Source organism: Chinchilla lanigera, unplaced genomic scaffold (genome assembly GCF_000276665.1).
Source record: "Chinchilla lanigera isolate Chin_1 unplaced genomic scaffold, ChiLan1.0 scaffold00084, whole genome shotgun sequence".
Lineage (NCBI taxonomy): Eukaryota > Metazoa > Chordata > Mammalia > Rodentia > Chinchillidae > Chinchilla > Chinchilla lanigera.
The window spans coordinates 6,947,527-6,965,749 of record NW_004955485.1 but is presented as its reverse complement, the minus strand read 5'-3'; the positions used below and the strand labels follow the sequence as shown (position 1 = coordinate 6,965,749).

The following is an 18,223-nucleotide window of genomic DNA, read 5'->3' as shown; positions in this document are numbered from 1 at the left end:
CAACCCATCCAATTAGCAAACGAGTCGCAGGAACGGAACTCGATTGCTGAAGAGGAATGTCTGTAGTGAATTCCTTTTCAATCAGCAGTACCAACCCACAGCTACGGGTACAATTATCTCCACTTTATAGGTGAGGAGACTCATGCCTGCAAGCCCCAAGAAAACTCTCCAGGGTCACCAACTGACCAAATCAAGACTAAAACTAGGCTTATCTAACGTGAAGCCCATGTTCTTAATTGCTAAGCTATCCCAAATCTCATTCTCCAGACAATCTCTATCTACCCTGCAATGAACACAGCAAGGCCGAAGGGCCCAAGGCTTGATCAGGACGTCCACCTCCACCCTGGGATCTGAGCCCCTAGCCTGTTCCATTCCAGCCAGCTCTGAAGTATATCAGAGATGATCCTGGACCAGAATGAACTTGGAACTTGCTGATGAGGTGGTTGCTGATATGGCAGGGACACAAATGCGCTGTGTTTAAGAAGCACCATCACAGACCAAATTTCTGATGGCTCAGGCAGGACCTGTGGGGGCCAGTCGCCAACTCCCAATGGAGTGGTTCATGGGAACCAAACTCTTACAAGGCTGTTTCAGAGATAAGAATGGTAGTTCACTTATCTGCAATGCAGACATCATAAACCTGCTTTTCCAGAAATGGCCTATCCTATCTTTACTGACACTCGTTTTCTAGGAGCTGTATCTCTTGCAAGGCTGAAGTGGCAATCAGGTGTGCGACAGTTAAGCTTAACTGCCAACTTGATTGGCTTGGGAGCAGCTTAGGCATTTGTAAAGCACACTTCCGGGGTGTGTCTGGGTGGATCACGGAGTCCTAACTTTGGGTTCCACATCTGGCCCCTCACCGCTTTTTTCCTGGCCACTATGAACTGAACAGCTTCGCTCTGCCTTGCCCTTCTGCCGTGACGCTCCTACCCCGGAGGTAGCTGGACAAACACTGAAGCCCCCGAAACCGTGGGCCAAGTAAATCCTCCTGAAAGGACAGGTGTCGGGTACTGTCCTGGCATGGGCCAGCTGACGAGTGCAGGTGGTTCCTCAGGAAGCACAAAATCTAAGCAAAAGCTATAGAAGATACACCTAGGAGTCCACTTCGGACACTGCAGAGTCAGGAAAGCTATCGCACCTTCACGGTACAGTCCTGTCTCTGGGTGCCAGGCTACTCCCATCAATTAGACTTTACGGCTTGCAGAGGCGGAAGGTGTGCACCCAGTCAGCACAGGGCCTGGGACAAAGGGAAGTGTCCCAGATTCGTGAAATAAATTAGAGAATGAACACTGTTTCACTCTTATAAAAAAAAAAAAAAAGGAAAAAAACCTTGTGTGGTGTATATTACTAGCCCCTTTTACCCAGGAGGACAGAAAGTGTTCTTACTCATAAGTACACGGTTACCGTTAGACCTTTTTCTTTTTTTTTGTTTTTGTTTTTGGTTTTTGGTTTTTCTCCGGTACCGGGAACCGAACTCACGACCTTGCGCTTGCCAGGCAGGCGCTTTTTGCCACTGAGCTAAATGCCCAGCCCCTTAGACCTGTTTCTTTTCTTTTTGTGGTGCTAGAGCTCCAGCAAACGCTCTGCATATCGCTAGGCAAGAGCACAGGGCTCCATCCCCAGCCCAGAGTATAGATCTTAAGTCCAGTATTTGAATTCCAAATGCTTTGCTCATTCTTTGCTTGTTTTGCAGCAGACAAGCTGTCAAACAAGGAAGTGGTCAGAGCCACGATTCTGGGTCCCTTAACACCCCCACCCTCAAGCACATCTTTAAAGCCTGCTCTGAACAGCAACACCTAAGGCCAGCTAGGTAGCCATCATTTACCGAGCGAGGCTTCTCCTGAACTCAGCTGGCTGGGTCAGTGCGGGGTATCTGATCCAAAGTGCACTAATCCATCGGATGGTCAGGAACTACTCAGATTCAAACTTCTTTTTCTTTTTTTAAAGATGGGGCCTTGCTCTATTTCCCAGGGGTTCCATCTCACAGGCGCAAGTGATCCTGTTGCCTCAGCCTCTCAAGCAGCTGGGACTTACAGGCATGTACTACCACACCCAGTTCAAACTTCATGGTTTGAACTCAGAGAACCAGAGGCCATAATCAGTTACTGGTAGCTGTCCCAACAGAGAAGTCATGCAGAGTCTAGCACTGACAAACCAGGACACATATACAGGCTGGGGTCTTGGCTCAGGAAGAGAAGGCAAGGCTGGCTTACAGTTAGGAGAGGAGCACAGCTCTACTTTCGTGGTACCCACAAGAGAGGTGGGGTCAGACGAGCTGCTCTGCCTTGCACCAACTTTCTGTTCCCTCCCTGTCTCCTGAGGCCGGGATTTATGTCTCAACATTGGGCCCGGTGAGCCATCTCTGCATCCTTTCAGTAATCTCTTGAGCCAAGACAGAGTGAGTTTCCATCCTCTGCTCACTACTCAACTGAGACCAAAGCGCCGCATTTGGAAAGGGGTGAAAATTCTGAAGGCTCAGTTTTCTTACTGGTAAAATACGTGGTTAGACCAAAGGAGCCCCAAATCCCTTGCTTCCGAGAGAGTGCAGGAATCCTTTGGCTATCGTGCCAGGGCCAGGAAATACGCACAGACTCCAAGCAGGAAAGCTGAGGCAGGAAAAATTCTGTTGACTCATCTCCTTGCTTCCTGCCCTGGCCTGTAGTCCTGAGAAGGAGGAAACAATCCTGGAAAGTTGGACGCAGCTCTGCTCAACCCAGAAATGGGAGCGGTCACATCCCTGACATCACCACCCTGCAGATGTCAGACCAGTGATTCCTGCAGGAGGGTGAAGCCGATGTGGTCTCTGAGGTGCAAGAATGTCTTACAAAAGAGGCATCTCAGGTATCGGTGCTCGTGTCAGAGTGGGAGGGTTTCCACAGACAGAGCCAAAAGGGTGCTGCGTGCCCTGGCACGGCCTACTGGGTGGAAAAGCCGCTGAGCTGCTTAATCCTTCTGCCGTGTGCAACCCTGTTGTGCAACGGAGTTGGGGCGGGGAGTCCTTTTCCTGACTGGGCTCCCCAGGCTCTCTGTTTGATCAAAAACCTTTTCCCTAAGCCCTGCAGGTCTACTCTGAGTGTCTCATTTCTGCCCCTCTGTGTTCCCTGGGACAGACAGGTTTAGCTCACGGCTGGGAGCATGTCACCTTCCAGAGAGCTTCTCAGCTGCAGCCTGCCTCCATGTTCAAAGGATCTGTCAACAGCAGGAACTGCCACCGTCCACAGACACTGCACTGGCAGAGGGAGGTCCCTCAGCAAGGGTGTCAGGGAGCTCTCAGGCACCTCAATGAGCCCAGCTCGCAGCACCACCAAGGCACGCTTCCTGGACTTCTGGCCCCAGATCAGCCCATTATCAGGATCCCCAGGGCCATGAAGAGGGGACAAACCTCCAAGTTTCCACTTTAAGGGAAATCGCTTAACTTCTTTGCCTGTTTCTCTGGCCAAAAATGGTTCAAGTGCCTTCTACGCATGGGTTATTCCACGTGAAAGGGTTCTGCGATGTGCAGGGCCTGGCGCACCCTCCAGATACATCTCTCTAGAAAGATGAGAGCAGAATGGCTGGTGTGCTCGCTGCTACACTCTTGGTGCCTGTGGTCCCAGGCTGAGGCCCCTGATGGGCAGACACGGACCTTCCACCCGAGGGACTGCCGGCTAAGCAAGAAGGTGCATGCGCAGAGGCCTGGCACCCCGTGGGAGCCCCAGGAGGTGCTGACTACGGCTGCTGCCCAACAATGCCACTGGAAATGCCTCAACACACCCACACGTCCCAGGTCAAAGGCATCACAGTGAGGTCTTTGTTCCAGAGTTCAAAAAGCCTCACTCACCACTCCTTCCGAAGCCAGCTCTGCAAGATACATGACCAGCCTCCCCTGCCCTGCAGCCGGCCTCCAGCTTCCTTACCAGGGCACCACCTCCCAGGATCTCAAGTCCAGTCCTCTTCCCCCAGTGGCTCTGTCTAAGCTGGTTGTAAACCTCAGGCCTCCTGGCTGTTGGTGGTGACAGGGGAGGTCTGCGTGGGGACCCTCACATGTTTCAGGACCCTGTGCAAATATCTGTGGTTGAGCAGCTGTCTCCACCAGAGAAACAGAAAAGCCACGTACAGCCAAGGATCTCTGCTGACACCCAGGCCACTACTGTGTCAGACCAGGGAGAGGGCTCAGGTCATGTGCTCCACTGCCACTGTCACCAAGCAGGTACAAGATTACCTCCATTTATAGAAGGGATAACTGGAGCCATACACCAGCAGGTGGCGGGAAGAACCCTGACCGTTGGGACAGCATCCCCTCCCAGGATCTATGTGCTAGCTGGGGCTGCTACAGGCGGCGCTGGGAGCAGGGGGCCCGGGGCTCCTCAACCAGCCATGGGGAACTTTGAGCAGAGCAGGTGTCTGCACAGCACGTCCAGCCTAACACTGAAGTCTGATTTTCCCAGGCCCTCCTTCCCCACTGCCAGGCAGGACTCTTCAGTATTCCCAGGACGCCAGCCGTGGGATAGGGAAGGGGTAAGGCACACATACCCCTGGGAATCACAGGGTCTTAAAGCTGGACAAACTTCCTTACATGTGGCTGACCCCCAAGGACCCCCTAAGGCTCCCTGCCTCCTGCTACTGCAGGACTACATAGCTGCGGTGAGACAAGGTGGGCAGGAGTCTCCATGCCAGCACTTCCGGGAAGAACTGACTTTACACTAAGGTGTGCCTCTGTCTCTCTCGGGTGAAGGCTCCCAAGCAAACAAGCAAGCAAGCAAGCGTCCCCATCCCCGGTGCTTCCATTCCACCATGAGACTGTCCCACCTCTGGGTCTCAGGGGCTTAGGCCTTCACGGCCAGCAACACCAGCTTCCCTTGGCAGAGGGGAGGGCAATTAGAGTGGGACAGAGGCGGAGAACAAAGCTGTGCAGGAAGGGGACCATTGTGGTCACCTGGAGACAAGGGCCACGCCTTACACCGGGCACTCAGACCGGACAGCGGGCGGCGTCACTGCTCACCCGCTTGGCAAGGACTCCCACCACGGCCTGGCCTGAGGGGCACGGAGCCAGAGGCATCTCCTTGGCCTCTGGACAGCTACCTGCCCCGAGAGCACAGCACCCAGGTGCCAGGGACACCCACGCTGCGTCTACCCTGCTGAGACTCGCTGCCTCCGTCACCCTGAGCTCACACCCCGGCTGCCACCCCATCCACAGAACGGCCTAGAGATCTTCGGTTTGCTTTCCTTTCGGGTTTCAAAATACTGGAAAGCAACTGAGGAATAAGGGTGGAACAGGCCCACCCCTCTGGGACTGTCCACCAGGCACTGGCCAGGGACGCGCCTGCACACAGGGGCGGGCCCCAGCAAACAAACTGAAAGTGAAACCTTACGCCAGGAGTCAAGTACAGAACTGCCTAGCAGGCTGCAGGCAAGCTGCGGGCCACGTCCGGGTCCAGGGCCATCCTGACTCCGCAGGGGCCCCCGAGCCCACTGGCGACTGGCTGCCGGACTCAGGCTCTCCTTTCTGCCTCTGCCGCAACTTGTGCAACCAAGGGACTCTGGCCCACTCTGCAAGAACCTGGGACCCAGCGGCCCTCAGGGAGCCACTGGCATGGCTGAACCACGTGCCAGCTCCTGAAGAACAGTCCCTGCAGGGCCCTCCCTGGCCGAGTCCTGGCTTCATCCCATCTGAGCCCCGTCCTCAGGTCCCAGTGGACTTCAGCTCACTGCCCAGACGTCAGCCAGACAACTCACCTGGGGCTGGGGGCTCCAGACCCCGTGGAAACGTCAGCCTCCTCCCACCCCCAGCCAGCTGGCTTCTCCTGCCTCTGCTTCAACCCCGGCTTGGAGGTTCACCCCAACAGGGGAAGCTGTTGTGGGGCACCTGAATGGCACAGGTCCCCGACTTACACCAGGGCTGCCACCCTGCCTTTGCACTAACAAAAGCCAGTTAATTATCCTGAGCCGGGGAGACATTCTTCCACCGCCAGGCAAGCTGCTGGCCTGCGGCCCAAGCCAACGGGGGGAACCTCAGCCTCCCGGCCGCTCCCTGCCAGATGGAAATAACGTATAGCTGCAGAGGTGGGGGAGGAGGGAGGAACAAAACCCCACGCAGCCCAGGAGCCAGGCTGGAGCCCGCGTGGACAGCCCCGAGGCCGCCCGGACACTCACCGCTCTCGTTCTTCTCAATGACATCCACCACCTCCCCGGCCTGGAGGCTCAGCTCCGAGTTCTCCTGCTTCTTATAGTTGGAGACCACCACGTACTGTTCCAGGATCATGGGCTCGGCGTTGCTGTCGGCACCTGGCGAGGGCAGAAAGCACGCGGTGAGCCAGCGGCCGGCCATGGCCCCGCGGCCGGGGCGCCCTCTGTCCATGGGCCTCGGCGGAGGCTGCTCGGTCTCCAGCGCTGCTCCAAGGGACAGCCCGCAGCCAGGGCTCGCAGCTCGTTGGGCCCCAAGGACAGGCCATATAGCAAGGCCCCACACCGGCCCGCTGCACGGCGGGGACCGGGGGACATGGGGAGCGGGGGGCAGGGGAGGGGGACGGAGAGACAGAGGCAGAGGCCAAGGAAGCTGAGGGGAAGCCTTCTGCTGTGCTGAGTTAGTCACAGCCCGGCATGGGGGAGTCCAGGAGAAGCTGGGGACCACTGAGGTCTCTGCAGACCCAGGCTGGCAGGGGTGTGCGGGGAGGCCGGTGTGCGAGCGGGCGGGCACCCATGAGGGCGGAGCAGTGCAGGAGAGAGAAAGAGCAGAGGGAGGAGGAGGCCAAGAGAAGGCCCCTGCCTCTACCAGAGCCTGGAAACCCGGAGAGAAAAGGCAGCCCTGCTCCTTGCGGGGCGGGAGAGGGAGCGCCTTCTCCGCAGCCCGGCCCGGTGAGGCGGCCAGAGGGTTTGAGGCCGCCAATCACTGGGGTTTACTCACAACCCTTAAATAGAAACACATGAGACCCGTCGAATGAGGAGCTGGGGGTGGAGGCAGGGAGGGGAGGAGGGCCCAGACTGTTTACTTGAAACTCAAGAAGAAAGTCCCAGAGCCAGCACTGGCCAGGCTGGCCCACCCCCCGCCAACTTTTCCTGAAGTTCGGCTCCAGGCTCCATTCCTGCGCAGCCGGCTCAGGAAAGGCTAGGCACGGACGGCCCGGGGCCTCTGCGGCTGGCCCAGCCCCAATTCCAGAGACGCCTCCCTAGGCCCAGCACTGCCCTCTCACTGCCTGCGCCGACTCAGTCTCCCTCTGCCCTGCAGGGCGGTCAAGCTCCAGCAGCCTCTGGCCACCCTTCCCAGCAGCTTCAGAAACTGGAGGGGTCAAAAGCCGGGGTGTGGCACGGGGAGGGCCCTAGAACCCCAGGAGCAGGCGCCCTCCATGGCCACCGGACCAATGGACAGTCATCAGCAAGCATGAGCCTGGAGGGCAGACAGCCAGGGGCCCAACTGCCTTTCTGACGAAGGGGTCTGGACGGGCTGTGTGTTTCTAGTGCTTCAACCATTACTGTCCCAACACCTAAGATGCTACACGCCCTGCTAGGGGATAACAGGACCCACAGGCCACAGACCAATGGTCACCTCCTTCAGGAAGTCTTCCCAAACCACCCCAAGCCCAAAGGGAGCTCGCAGTACACTTAAACTATGTGTCTTCTAGGAAGGCACAGTGACACACCTGTAGCCTCAGCAGTTCAGAGGCGGAGGCAGGGGGATCACTGGCCTGAGCAACACAGCAAGATCTCCTGTCTCAAAAACAAAGCAAAACTGCATGTCTGCCAGTCTCCTTGAAGACTGGGGGGTTCACGCCACTAACTTGGCTCTAGGAATGCCTGAGGGTCTCAAGGCTCCACACAACCTGCTTGGCCCGTAGCCACATGCCCTAGGAGCCCGAGTCTGACTTATGTTCCAGGCACATTTCCAGCCTACCTCACCTCACAACTCCCCTCCTGACTTCCCATGTTGCAGAGCTGTCAGAGGCTCAGAGAGGGCAGGAGACCCACCCTACTTCCCACAGAGGGTATGGAAAGAACCAAATTCACTTGCTGTGTTTAGAGGTTCAAATCCATCTCTCAGGGGCTGGGGATTTAGCTCAGTGGCAAAGCACCTGCCTGGCAAGCGCAAGGTCGTGAGTTCGATTCCTGGTACTGGAAGAAAAACAAAAAACAAAACAAACCCATCTCTCTCTGCATTACAGAACAACAGTCTCTGACCTCTGTTTCCAGACATACTGCTTTTCCTATATGTACAATGTTCCTGCACTTGATGGCACAGAATCACCTGAGCTTTTTAAAAACACAGATGCCAGCTGGGCATAGTGGCACACACCTGCAACCCAAGCACTCAGGAGGCTGAGGCAGGAGGGTCATGAATTGCAGACCAGTTTGCACATCTAGGGATACATAGGGAGACCCTATCTCGAACACCAAACCAAACCAAATAAAGCACTGGGCTTCAGAGGGTCAGTTCAAACCGGTTGGGGCCTAGACATAAGTACGTGGTTGAGGCCCCATGGCCCATGGTTCTCACGTGCAGCCAGAGCAAGGAAGCACTGCTTAGATCCCTGGGTCCTCTTTCGGGAAGGCTCCACGTACCCTAGAGCTAGGGGTGATGGCCACAGAACTCGGGGAAACCCCAAGGGGGGGCCTTCCTTGGAAGGAAAGAACGCCACTGCTCCGATGGCTTTCTGCCATGCTGTGCAGGTGCTGCGGCCCCTGCTGGGCCTCTGGAGACCTGGGGGACACTGTCGTGGCTGAGGGGTGCCGCATGGGTGTGCACATGCAGCCAGACAACTCATCCAGAGCCGGGATTATATTTCAGGCAGAAATGCAACCAACAGCTGGGCGGCTGGGCCGGCCCCTCTGCGCGTGGAGAAATCCATACTCCACCGGCCCGCACCCCTACCTTCCTGGAAAATCGCCCTGGGCTCTCTGGAAGCCACCAGCACTCTGGGACACAGGTAGGAAAGCAGAGAGCAGGGCCTCGAGCATGCAGCGTGCAGTCAGCTGCAGCTGGGCCGCTCCAAAGGCTGGGGATGGACACGCCACAACACAAGCTACTGTCCTCCTGCTGCCCTCCCCGCCCCGGCACGTGCGCAGGCCCCAGCTTGGTATCTGCCTCAGGGCGTCGGGTCTCCAGGCTCCCCGGGCAGGCGAGCAGGCAGGCAGGCCCTAGGAGTCTCCAGATGAGAAACCGCTGGGAGGCGCGGAGGCCTGGTGGCTGGTAGGTGGTGACGTCATCCCACAGAGGCGGCCCTGTATCCCTTCCAGCCAAGGTCCGGAAAATTGGGGGTGGAGGAGTCTGCCGGGGGCGAGGGGGCGGGAGGGGACAGTGGAAGGAGCCTTCTGTGTTCAGACAGAGGGTTTGGCAGAGGCGGGGAGGAGGGGTAGACCTCTTCTAGACAGCAGGGCCTCTCCCCGTGCAAGTGGCTTTGTGTGTGGCTCACCCAGGGATGGGCTCTTGGGCTTCGTTACACAGCCACGCTGGGCCTCCTGGGGCCCTGGGGTCCCTGACCCACCCTGTGCCTCACACCTGCATTGCTCCAGCCACCACCTGGGCGGAACCCTGTTCATGCCCAATCCTGGCTGCCAACTTAAACTGCTAAACTAGGCCTCTGCCAAGTCAGTCCCTTGCTCTAACACCTCCACCGGCTCCCTGTTGCCTGAGAACAAAGGCCAAATTCAAGCCCCTGTCATCTCGCAATCTGAGCTCCTGAAGCTCCCCGACCCGCTGTCCCGTTCCATACATTTATGATTCACACACACGTGCTGAACACCTACTATGGGCCACCAGCACTGTTGGAGGCAAGTTCTTTCTAAGCTTTGGCTGAGGCCATTGCCCCCTGCCCAGGAAGCCTTCCAGTCTGTTTGTCACTCCCAATTCCACCCAAGTGCTGCTGCCCCTGCAGGAAGCTTGCTTCCCTGCAGCCCTGCCCGCTGTCTCCCGGACGTTCTGCCGGGCATGGCCTCCCAACCAGACCGATGAGTGCTGATGCCTCACGGACATGACGTGGGACACAATCCTCACTGGAGATTCGTGACGTAAATGCTCCGAGTCAGTGGGTCTGAGGTCCTGTCCCGCCTTTCCTCTCCCTGTTCTGTGATCCTGGGGAGGATGCTTAGCCTCTTGAGCCTTAGCGCCCTCACGTGTGAACAGTGCCAGGGCAGCACCTTGTGGTGCTCTTCTGCGCAGGGAGTGAAGTAACGGGGCTTAAGGCCCTGAGTAGAGTACAGATGGCCGTTTATAAGCAAACAGAGGAAACAGCAGGTTCAGGGAGGAGCTAGAGAAGTGTTGATTCCCAAGGCCTCCGCAGCAGGGCAGCTCGGGGCAAGGGCCACAGGCTGGGAAAGGAGACCCAGGGCTGCGCCCATGTCTCTCCCAGGCCTCTCCAGGCACTTGCCAAGAGAGAGGCAGATCAGAGCTCCTGGGGGCCCCTCCGGGGCACACGTCCAGCTGAGCAGCCCATGGACCCTCTCTGTCAGATCCCTGCTGTCAGCCTATGCCCTCCAGGTTTCCCGTCTCATCAGACTTTTAGGATTTCGGATGGGAAACCAAGGCCCAGAGAGGCCTGGTGACCTGCCTGAGATTCCGGCTCTGGACTTCCAGGTCTGGCTGGGTGCCCTCTCCATGCGGGCCTGACCCTCTCCCTGGGGTCTCTGGCTTCAAGGGTGACCCTCAGCAGACCCTGACCCCCCTGGTAGTCTCTGCCCCAAGCTCCCGCCATCCTCTGAGCCCGGACACCCCATCAAGGCCCCTTCAACCCCTCACTATGGGTCCCTCCTGGCCACGCAGGGCTTGCCGGCTGCTCAGCTATACGTTGGGTGAATAAAATGCATCGCTGTGGGCCAAGTGGGCTCCCGCTCCCTGGCCTGTGCAGAGGGGAAAAAGGGACAGACGCCCACTGATTAGCTCAGGCTCAGGCTCTGTCAGGGAGCACAGGAGGGGGGCTGCAGGGGAAGGGGGCCCGCCCCCAGCGCCTCTCCGCCCGGCCCTTTTCCCAGCGGACTCGCCTCCCATCCCCTGCCAACAGCTGTGGCGGGAGAGGCTGAGCCTTTAACTCCTGGAGTGGCCCAGCCCCCTCGACCCTGACCCCTCTGCCCTACTGCCCAACTCCCAGCCTGGATCTCTGCTCTCAGAAATGAAGGGGCGCCTAGAAGACCAGCCTGGAAATCCCCCCGCACCTCCTTGCAGGCCCTGAAAACCCAGCCCTCTGGGTCCGGGAAGCCCAAAGACTAAAGGCAAGGCCTTGAGTGGGGCCCAGCTCTTCCCAGCCACAGCCAAGGCCTGAGCCCCTGAGGGCCACCCTGGCCAGGCAGGCCAAGTCAGGCTGGAGGAGGCTCCTGCTCTGCACTGCTGGGTCACGTGTGTGTGTGTGTGTGTGTGTGTGTGTGTGTGTGACCCACCCTCAATTGTGGAACACGCCCACCCCTCCCAGAGTCCCCAGCTCCCAGGGGGATCCCTGGAAACCAGGCTCGGGGACATAGAGCACCCAGTTGTCTGGCTGACTGGTCTCATCCTGACCAGGACGGCCCCCGAGACAGCACCTAGGATGGCAGGCCTGCTGCTGCTTCCCCTGAGCCAGGCCCACCGAGGAAGCACTCGTCCCCGCGGAGAGGTTGCACAATGCCCAGACGGCACAGCCAGGACGTGGCAAGCTGGGACTCAAAGCCACAGGCCCAGCCAGAACGCATCTGCTCACACCCTGTGGTGTCCTCAGGATGCCGAGGGCGCCCAGGCCGGGTCTGAGAGCTGGAAAGGGCTCTCCAGGCAGGCAGAGGGCACAGCGCGGGGCGGGTGGGTGGCCGTCGAGGGCTGCCACTCTTCCAGAAGAGCATGTGGGAAGAAGCGCGGCGCTGCTCCTGACGCGTGCTGGGACACACGCTCACACGCATGCACGCACATGCATGCCGGCAGTACCTGTCACGTCCTTCCTGGGAGACTCAGCCCAGCTGGAGAGCCACACTTCCGAGGGCCCCGAGAGCCGGCAGCAGCAGGAGGAGAACCAGAGAGAGAACCGTTAGGCAGTGGGAGTCCAGGGCGACTGGCAAGTGGCTGCACCGCGGGGCTGGTGTGGGCGGAAGGCGGGGGCAGGGAGGAGGGATTTCCTGGCTCTGGGACCGCTGCTGGGCGTGGATTGTGTGATTATAGAGGCTGAGGCAAGGATAATGAGTGTCTGTCGGAAGGCAGGAATTCTTCAGAGCACAGAGCATCGTGCACGGCTCCTCCCCGGAATGGACCCCTTAGCTGTCATGGAGAAGGCAGCCCCGTTCTCCTGGGTGACCACGTGTGTGCCGGCCCCAGGCTGAGTGGCTCCGAGGGTTCTCCCAGGATAGCAGACTCAGCAGCCTGGACCCAGCACCCCTACGGCCAGGTTGGAACCCCGAAGGCCAGGTCTCTGGGTGCCACATGTACTAAGCCCTGAGTCTCATCAGAGTGGCCACACAACTCCGCCAAGGGAGACAGACACCCCAGCTGAAGGGAAGGGCACCCCCTGGAGAGGCTCAAACCTCGCCGTCCAACCCAGGACAGGAACTGCTAGTGACCAGGCCCAGGCAGCAGTGTCTCATGCTGGCCTCAGCACCCTCACCTGTTAAACAGAGTCAAGATGTCCTGCCAAGGGGGAGGAGCAAAATCAAAGCACCACCAAGGAACAGCGTACAACTATGAGATGCACAGCTGCTAGCACTGCAGCCAGGTGGACCCAATCACACCTGCTGGGCTTTCTTCGTCTCCAAGGGGTGCAGCGCTGGCTGCAATGGGACAGCTACGGACACACTGGGATGCAAGTCTGAGACAAACCCTGGTACTGCCCACCCGGCGCTGGCCAGGAGGGCCGCCAGACCCCTTTATGGGCAATCACAACAAGCAGCACACATGTACGCAGCATCTACTAACTCACTAGCTTCAGACTGAGTACTTTCACAGATTACTCTTATTTTTCACACCCAACCTGGAGGATTCCTTCCATTCTGAAACTGAACCTGAGAGGTTAAGAAACTTGCCCAAGCCAGGCATGGGTGGTGCACACCTGCAATCCCAGCACTCAGGAGGCTGAGAAAGGATGACTGCTTCGAGTTCCAGGGCAACGGAACTACAAAGTGAGTTCCAGGTCAACCTGAACACATGGCAAGTTCCAGGTCAACCTGAACACATGGCAAGATAAAAAAAAATAAAAAGAAACTTGCTCCAGGCTACGCAGCCAGTAGAGTATCCACCTCTTGTAGGGACGTAGACTTTAGGCAACAAAGCTTTGCTGTCACCACGTAAAGCATCCCACACTCAGTAAGCCAGCTCCCAACTGCACGTGCTGTCCTGTGGAGAACTGGGGAGATGGCCCCTCCAGACCTCACTGTAAACCCACACAGCAAGGCTCTGATGGAGAAGTTTAGCGAGGCGCCTGGAAGTTGACTGCCTGGTGCACAGGGACAAGCAGAGCTGCTCTTGAAGTCAGAGGCTCTCACAGAGCCGTGCATCCAAAGAAGCTGGGGAACTAGTGTGATGGCCGAGGGACCGAGCCCGGTGCCGAGGAGAGACCTCCAGCCTTTAAGCTCCTGTGGCCAAGGAGGCCTGAGCATAAAATCAGGGGCTTTCCTGTCTGGTGCCTACATCATGCTAGCTTCCAGCTTCTACTGTTGTCCCCCAAGATGTGGCGAAGTGGCCACGCCACACCCTGGGCAGGCTTGTGTCTGGCCCAGCCCACCTGACCTCTCCAGGTTAGCCTGTCTCCCTCCACCCCAGGCCTTCACACCCGTACACCTTCCTTTGGGGGTTCTTTTTGGGTTCTTCATCGGAAATGTTTTGGGAAAGGCAAAGCTCTTTCGGTGAGCTAACAATGGCAGGCATCTGCCTGGCCTGGAAAGCCCCGGAAGACCTGTTCTGCTGGGGCAGAGGTCTGTAAGGCAAGGAGAGCACATTTTCAGGCTTTGGGGGCCTCTGTGGAGACCGCCCAACCCTACTGTTGCAGTGTAGATGCAGACACACACCACATGCAAAGCAACAGCGGGCTGTGTTGCAATGAAACTTTACTTACAGAAACACAGGCATGGGCTAGACAGGATCGGTGGGCGGACAGTCTGGGCTCATGCCTGTCCCCTCGCCTCCCACCAGCAGGCCGTCCTGTCCCCGTCCCCAAAGGAAAATGGGAGGCAGACCAGAAATTAGCCTGCTTTTCTATTTTATTTTATTTTTTTTAGGTACTGGGAATCAAACTCAGGACCCTATGCTTGCCAGGCAGGCACTTGTCCCGCTGAGCTATATCCCCAGCCACAAGCCTGCTTTTCTAAAAGTCTTTCTAAAGCATGATTTCTCAGCCCCTGGACATACAGAGTTAATCCAATTCCACTGTTATCACCTGAAACTCTTCCACTCTGGAGTCCCCTGTCTTCAGACCACCCGAATAGCCCTTTCCCAGGGTGGGAAGGACCCTTCACCACGCTGCCCTCTGGAGAGGTGGCGGACACGGCCGCTGCCTGAGGGCCGGGGAAACGGAGAGATGGACAGGCAGAGCGGAGGGGGCGGAGGGCGTGAGGCCCTGTGTGGCTAAGGACAGCTGTGAGGGAAGCCAACCAACTGCTTCCTGCCCTCCCTCCGGGCTTTTCTTCCCTCTCCTGGAAAGACAAGGAAGCAAGGCCCCTGCAGAACAGGGGTGTCAGACCTGGCATCTGTACCCGTGGTCCTGCTGGTAACTAGCTGTGTGAGCTGGGGCAAGGGGCTTCACTCTCTGGCCCTCAAAGCTCACCTCTGTGAGGCAGCTGTTCAACGTTCTAGACTTCTCCAGCAGAAACCTGGTATCTCCCTCACACAGGCGCATGACGGCTGGCGTGAATCTTTCCACAGAAAGAGACACTTTTTCCTTTCCAGAAAATCACCCGAAGTCGGCTCGATGCACGGAGACCATCTCCACAGAGCTGGAAGACCCCGCCGGCAACACAGCGGAGACTCGGGGGAGGGCCACAGGGAGCCGGTTCCCGTGCTCCCTCCTTCCTCCCCAGAAATGGGGATGGAGACACCTACTGCCTGTGAAAGGAATCAGGCCCTGGGGACAGGAAGGGCAGCGGGGGACAGGGACCGTTCTGGTGGGAAAAAAGCCACGGGCGATGGGGAGATGCGGTCTGGGGGATGGGGTCCTTTTCTCCAGAACCCACGTCCCTGTCACAGCCTGTCCGCCTGGCTGGCAACACGCTGAGGGCAGCAGACACACAGGGACGCCAGCAAAAGCCATGTGGGTACCCTGGGGAAAGCACGTTTGAATCCTCACGGCCGAGACGGAGAAGACACAGCTGAAGCAGGAGTTCAATCTGAGCGCTGCAGGCGCCGTGCCGCTGTCTGTCCTACACACTTGTGCTGTGGCTTCTTGGCCGCCGCTGAGTGGCGCCAAAGGAAGGGGTGAAGGCCTTTCTCCTCGGACTGGGTTAGCTACTGTCGGGCTCAGCGCTTTCTCCCTCCCCACATGCTCACCTGCCCCATCCATGTCCAACAGGAGGCTGCCTCAGTGGACTGAGCCTCCAGAACCATGACCTAAAATAAACCTCTTGTCACCCAGCATGACACACGCCTGTAATCCCAGCTATTGGGAGGCTGAGGCAGGAGGAGGATAGTCCAAGGCCAGTCTGGGCTACTGAGGAAAGCCCTATCTCAAAATAAAATGTTAGCAAGGCCTGGGAATGCGGCTCAAGTAGGAGTACTTGCCTAACATGCATGAGACCCTGGGCTCAATCCCTGGTGCTGCTAAATAAATAAACCTCTTTTCTTTATAAATTACTCAGTTTCAGACATCCTGCTGCACAAGAAAAGAAAAAGGGCTTAAAGCCGTGCGAGCTGCTTTTCACACAGGCAGCCCCGGGAAGCCTGCCCCAGTGTGAGCTGCGGCAGCCAGCACCCCCATCCCTGCGCTCCGCAGGACAGCACCGCGCCCTCGTCCTGGTGGCGCAGAAGCGGCTCCGAGGCCAGGCTCTGCCTCCCACTCTGGCCGTGCAGGCAGGGCTGGCTTCACCAAGCCCCCACGCTTAGAAGGACCTGGGGCCGCTTTAATGCTCTCTGCCATGGGGCTGAAATCATTCATAATTTATGAACAAGAGGCCCTGTGTTTTCATTTCACATTGGGCCCCGAGAATGACGTAGCTGGTTATTACGCCGAAGGCCCAGGGGTTCTGGGCCACAGACTCCAGAGCTAAATAAATACCAGTGCTATACTTGAGAAGGCATTTCGTAGGGCTGAGTTTACGATGAGTATCTTCTGAGAGACAAAAGGCAAACCCTCAGTGTTTGTCTCCGGGTTCTTTTTCCTCCGCTACATCTCAGGCCTCCTAGGGGGCGGGACCCGTGTGCCAGAAAGACACGTGGGTCACAGCAAGCAGGCAGCAGGGCCGGGGCTGGGTTCCACCAGCTGCCGCTCAGGCCTCCTGTGAGGTGTGGTGTGATACATTTTACGGGCATTATCTTATTTAATCCTCACACCCATCTGCATTTTACAGAAGAGGAAGGCGGGGCAGCTCAGAGAAGGTGAGGTTCTCGGGGGATACAGTGTCTTGGGCCCTCCCCAGCCTCTGGCCAAGGCCTGCCCTGTCTCTGCCTGCGGCTCTTTGAACATGCAGCCACATTCCTGCTCATTCTGCACTCAGCAAGAGAGGGCCTGCCTCCTTCCCCGGAGTGCTGGCCTTCCCAGAAGCCTGGGTGCGAGTGGGGCGGCCCCACCCGGGGTAGGAACGCACCGGGCCCAGCCCTTGGGCGGGCAGCTGAGCTGTGCGGTCAAGGAACAGTCAGTGTCCTCCCAGCTCAGGTGGGGATGGGGCGGGTTAGGGCTGGGCCAGGACAGAGACCAGAGGGTCAGGACGGCCCATGGGTATGAGCGCAGAGGCGGGGTTGAGGCAGGTCTCTGGATTCAAGGGTGCTGGGCATTGCTCCCAGCAGCTGCTGCCGGACTGGGGCAGCCCCCTCAATTCCCAGGGTCTCACTCTCCCTGTGCACAGACCCAAGCTCAACTCTCCTGAGTTCCAGGATCCCAGCTGCCTCTTCCCCGGGGTGGTCTGCCTTGGTGGTCCTCTACTTACTGGGAAACCTGCTCCATGCCTCCACCCACCAGCTCTCCTGGAGGCCCCACATACATGTGCGAGCTCACAGAGAAGAGCAAGACAGCCCAGCAAAGGTGGACTGCAGCCCGGAGCCCCTCCTCAGCCCGTCCCTACAAGATCCTGGGGGCGGGGAGCGGGTGGGCGATGGAGTCAAGGCCAGTGCGCTGAGAACAGACACGCCCACTGAGAAACAGGAGTGGGCTCTCTTGCTACTAAAGTGTATCCTTCTTCCCCAAGGCTGCCCAGACCCAGCAGGGGCCTTACGGCTCCCAAGGGTGCAGTGACACCAGGCTGGGCGCTGCCATCCACTGGGGCAGGAGAGGAGTGCGGACGAGGACCAAAGCCAGCAGGAGATCTTGCTCCTGAGTTGGGGCTGGGGACACTTGCTTCTAGGGCTCGCCTGTCTCCCTCACCCTGCCCTGTATTAAACTGGCTCCAGAATACCTGCCTGAGGCCAGAGCCTGGCACACAGTAGGTGCTGAGAAATGTGCCAAGTCTCTCTAGTTAAGAGTATCTTCTGGGTCTTAACCCTGCTGGCACTGCCACCACACTTAGAATACAGTAGCTGCCCAATTAATCCTCAGTGCCTGATGGGAGGCCGAATGCTCACTGCTGTCAGTCCTGTGGGTTTCATGGAGAAATGAGGCCTGGCTGACTCCACCACCCGGGAACTTCTTGCTACCTGCAGCCCCACCCTCTGTCCAGTCCAGCCTTTACCCCCGGAGCCACACACAGGTCTCGTGCTGGACAGCGGCTCACGGGCAGACCCTAAGCCCAGCAGAGTATCTCAGAAAGGTTTCTAGCTAAAGCATCTGCTTCAGAGTATGTATTTCAAAGAGATTTTTTAAAAAATTATCTACAACCAGAGCCAGGTGTGGTGGTGCACCTATGACCTCAGCACTCAGGAGGCTGAGGCAGGATGACGGCAAGTTCAAGGCCAGGCTGAACTACATAGCGAGTTTGAGGCCAGCCTGGGCTACACAGCAGGACTTTGCCCAGAATGACACTCAGTGTTATTATTCACAACCAACACGGTCTTCTGGCAAGACGGATGTCACAGGAAGTGGGAGTCTGCAGGGACAACTTGTTTATCTATACCTCTGGCAGGAGCAAGGCTCAGCACTCCCCCACAGTGTGTGCTGGAGCTCCCGGGGCTCTGTGCCCCGCCCTCCCCCGCTATGCGAGGGCCTGGACCAATCCCCTGGGCGCTTGGATG

General features: G+C 58.0%; 1 protein-coding gene across 1 annotated transcript in view; it reads right to left on the bottom strand.

The window, feature by feature from the left end:
- Positions 1 to 18,223, bottom strand: part of Sh3pxd2a (SH3 and PX domains 2A) — a gene marked incomplete at its 5' end in the record, with an annotated part of 196,155 nt that overhangs the window by 42,262 nt on the left and 135,670 nt on the right. Inside the window, 2 exon segments of the mRNA XM_005403799.2 lie at positions 6,133 to 6,264; positions 11,855 to 11,899. Coding sequence (XP_005403856.1) covers positions 6,133 to 6,264; positions 11,855 to 11,899 — 177 coding nt within the window.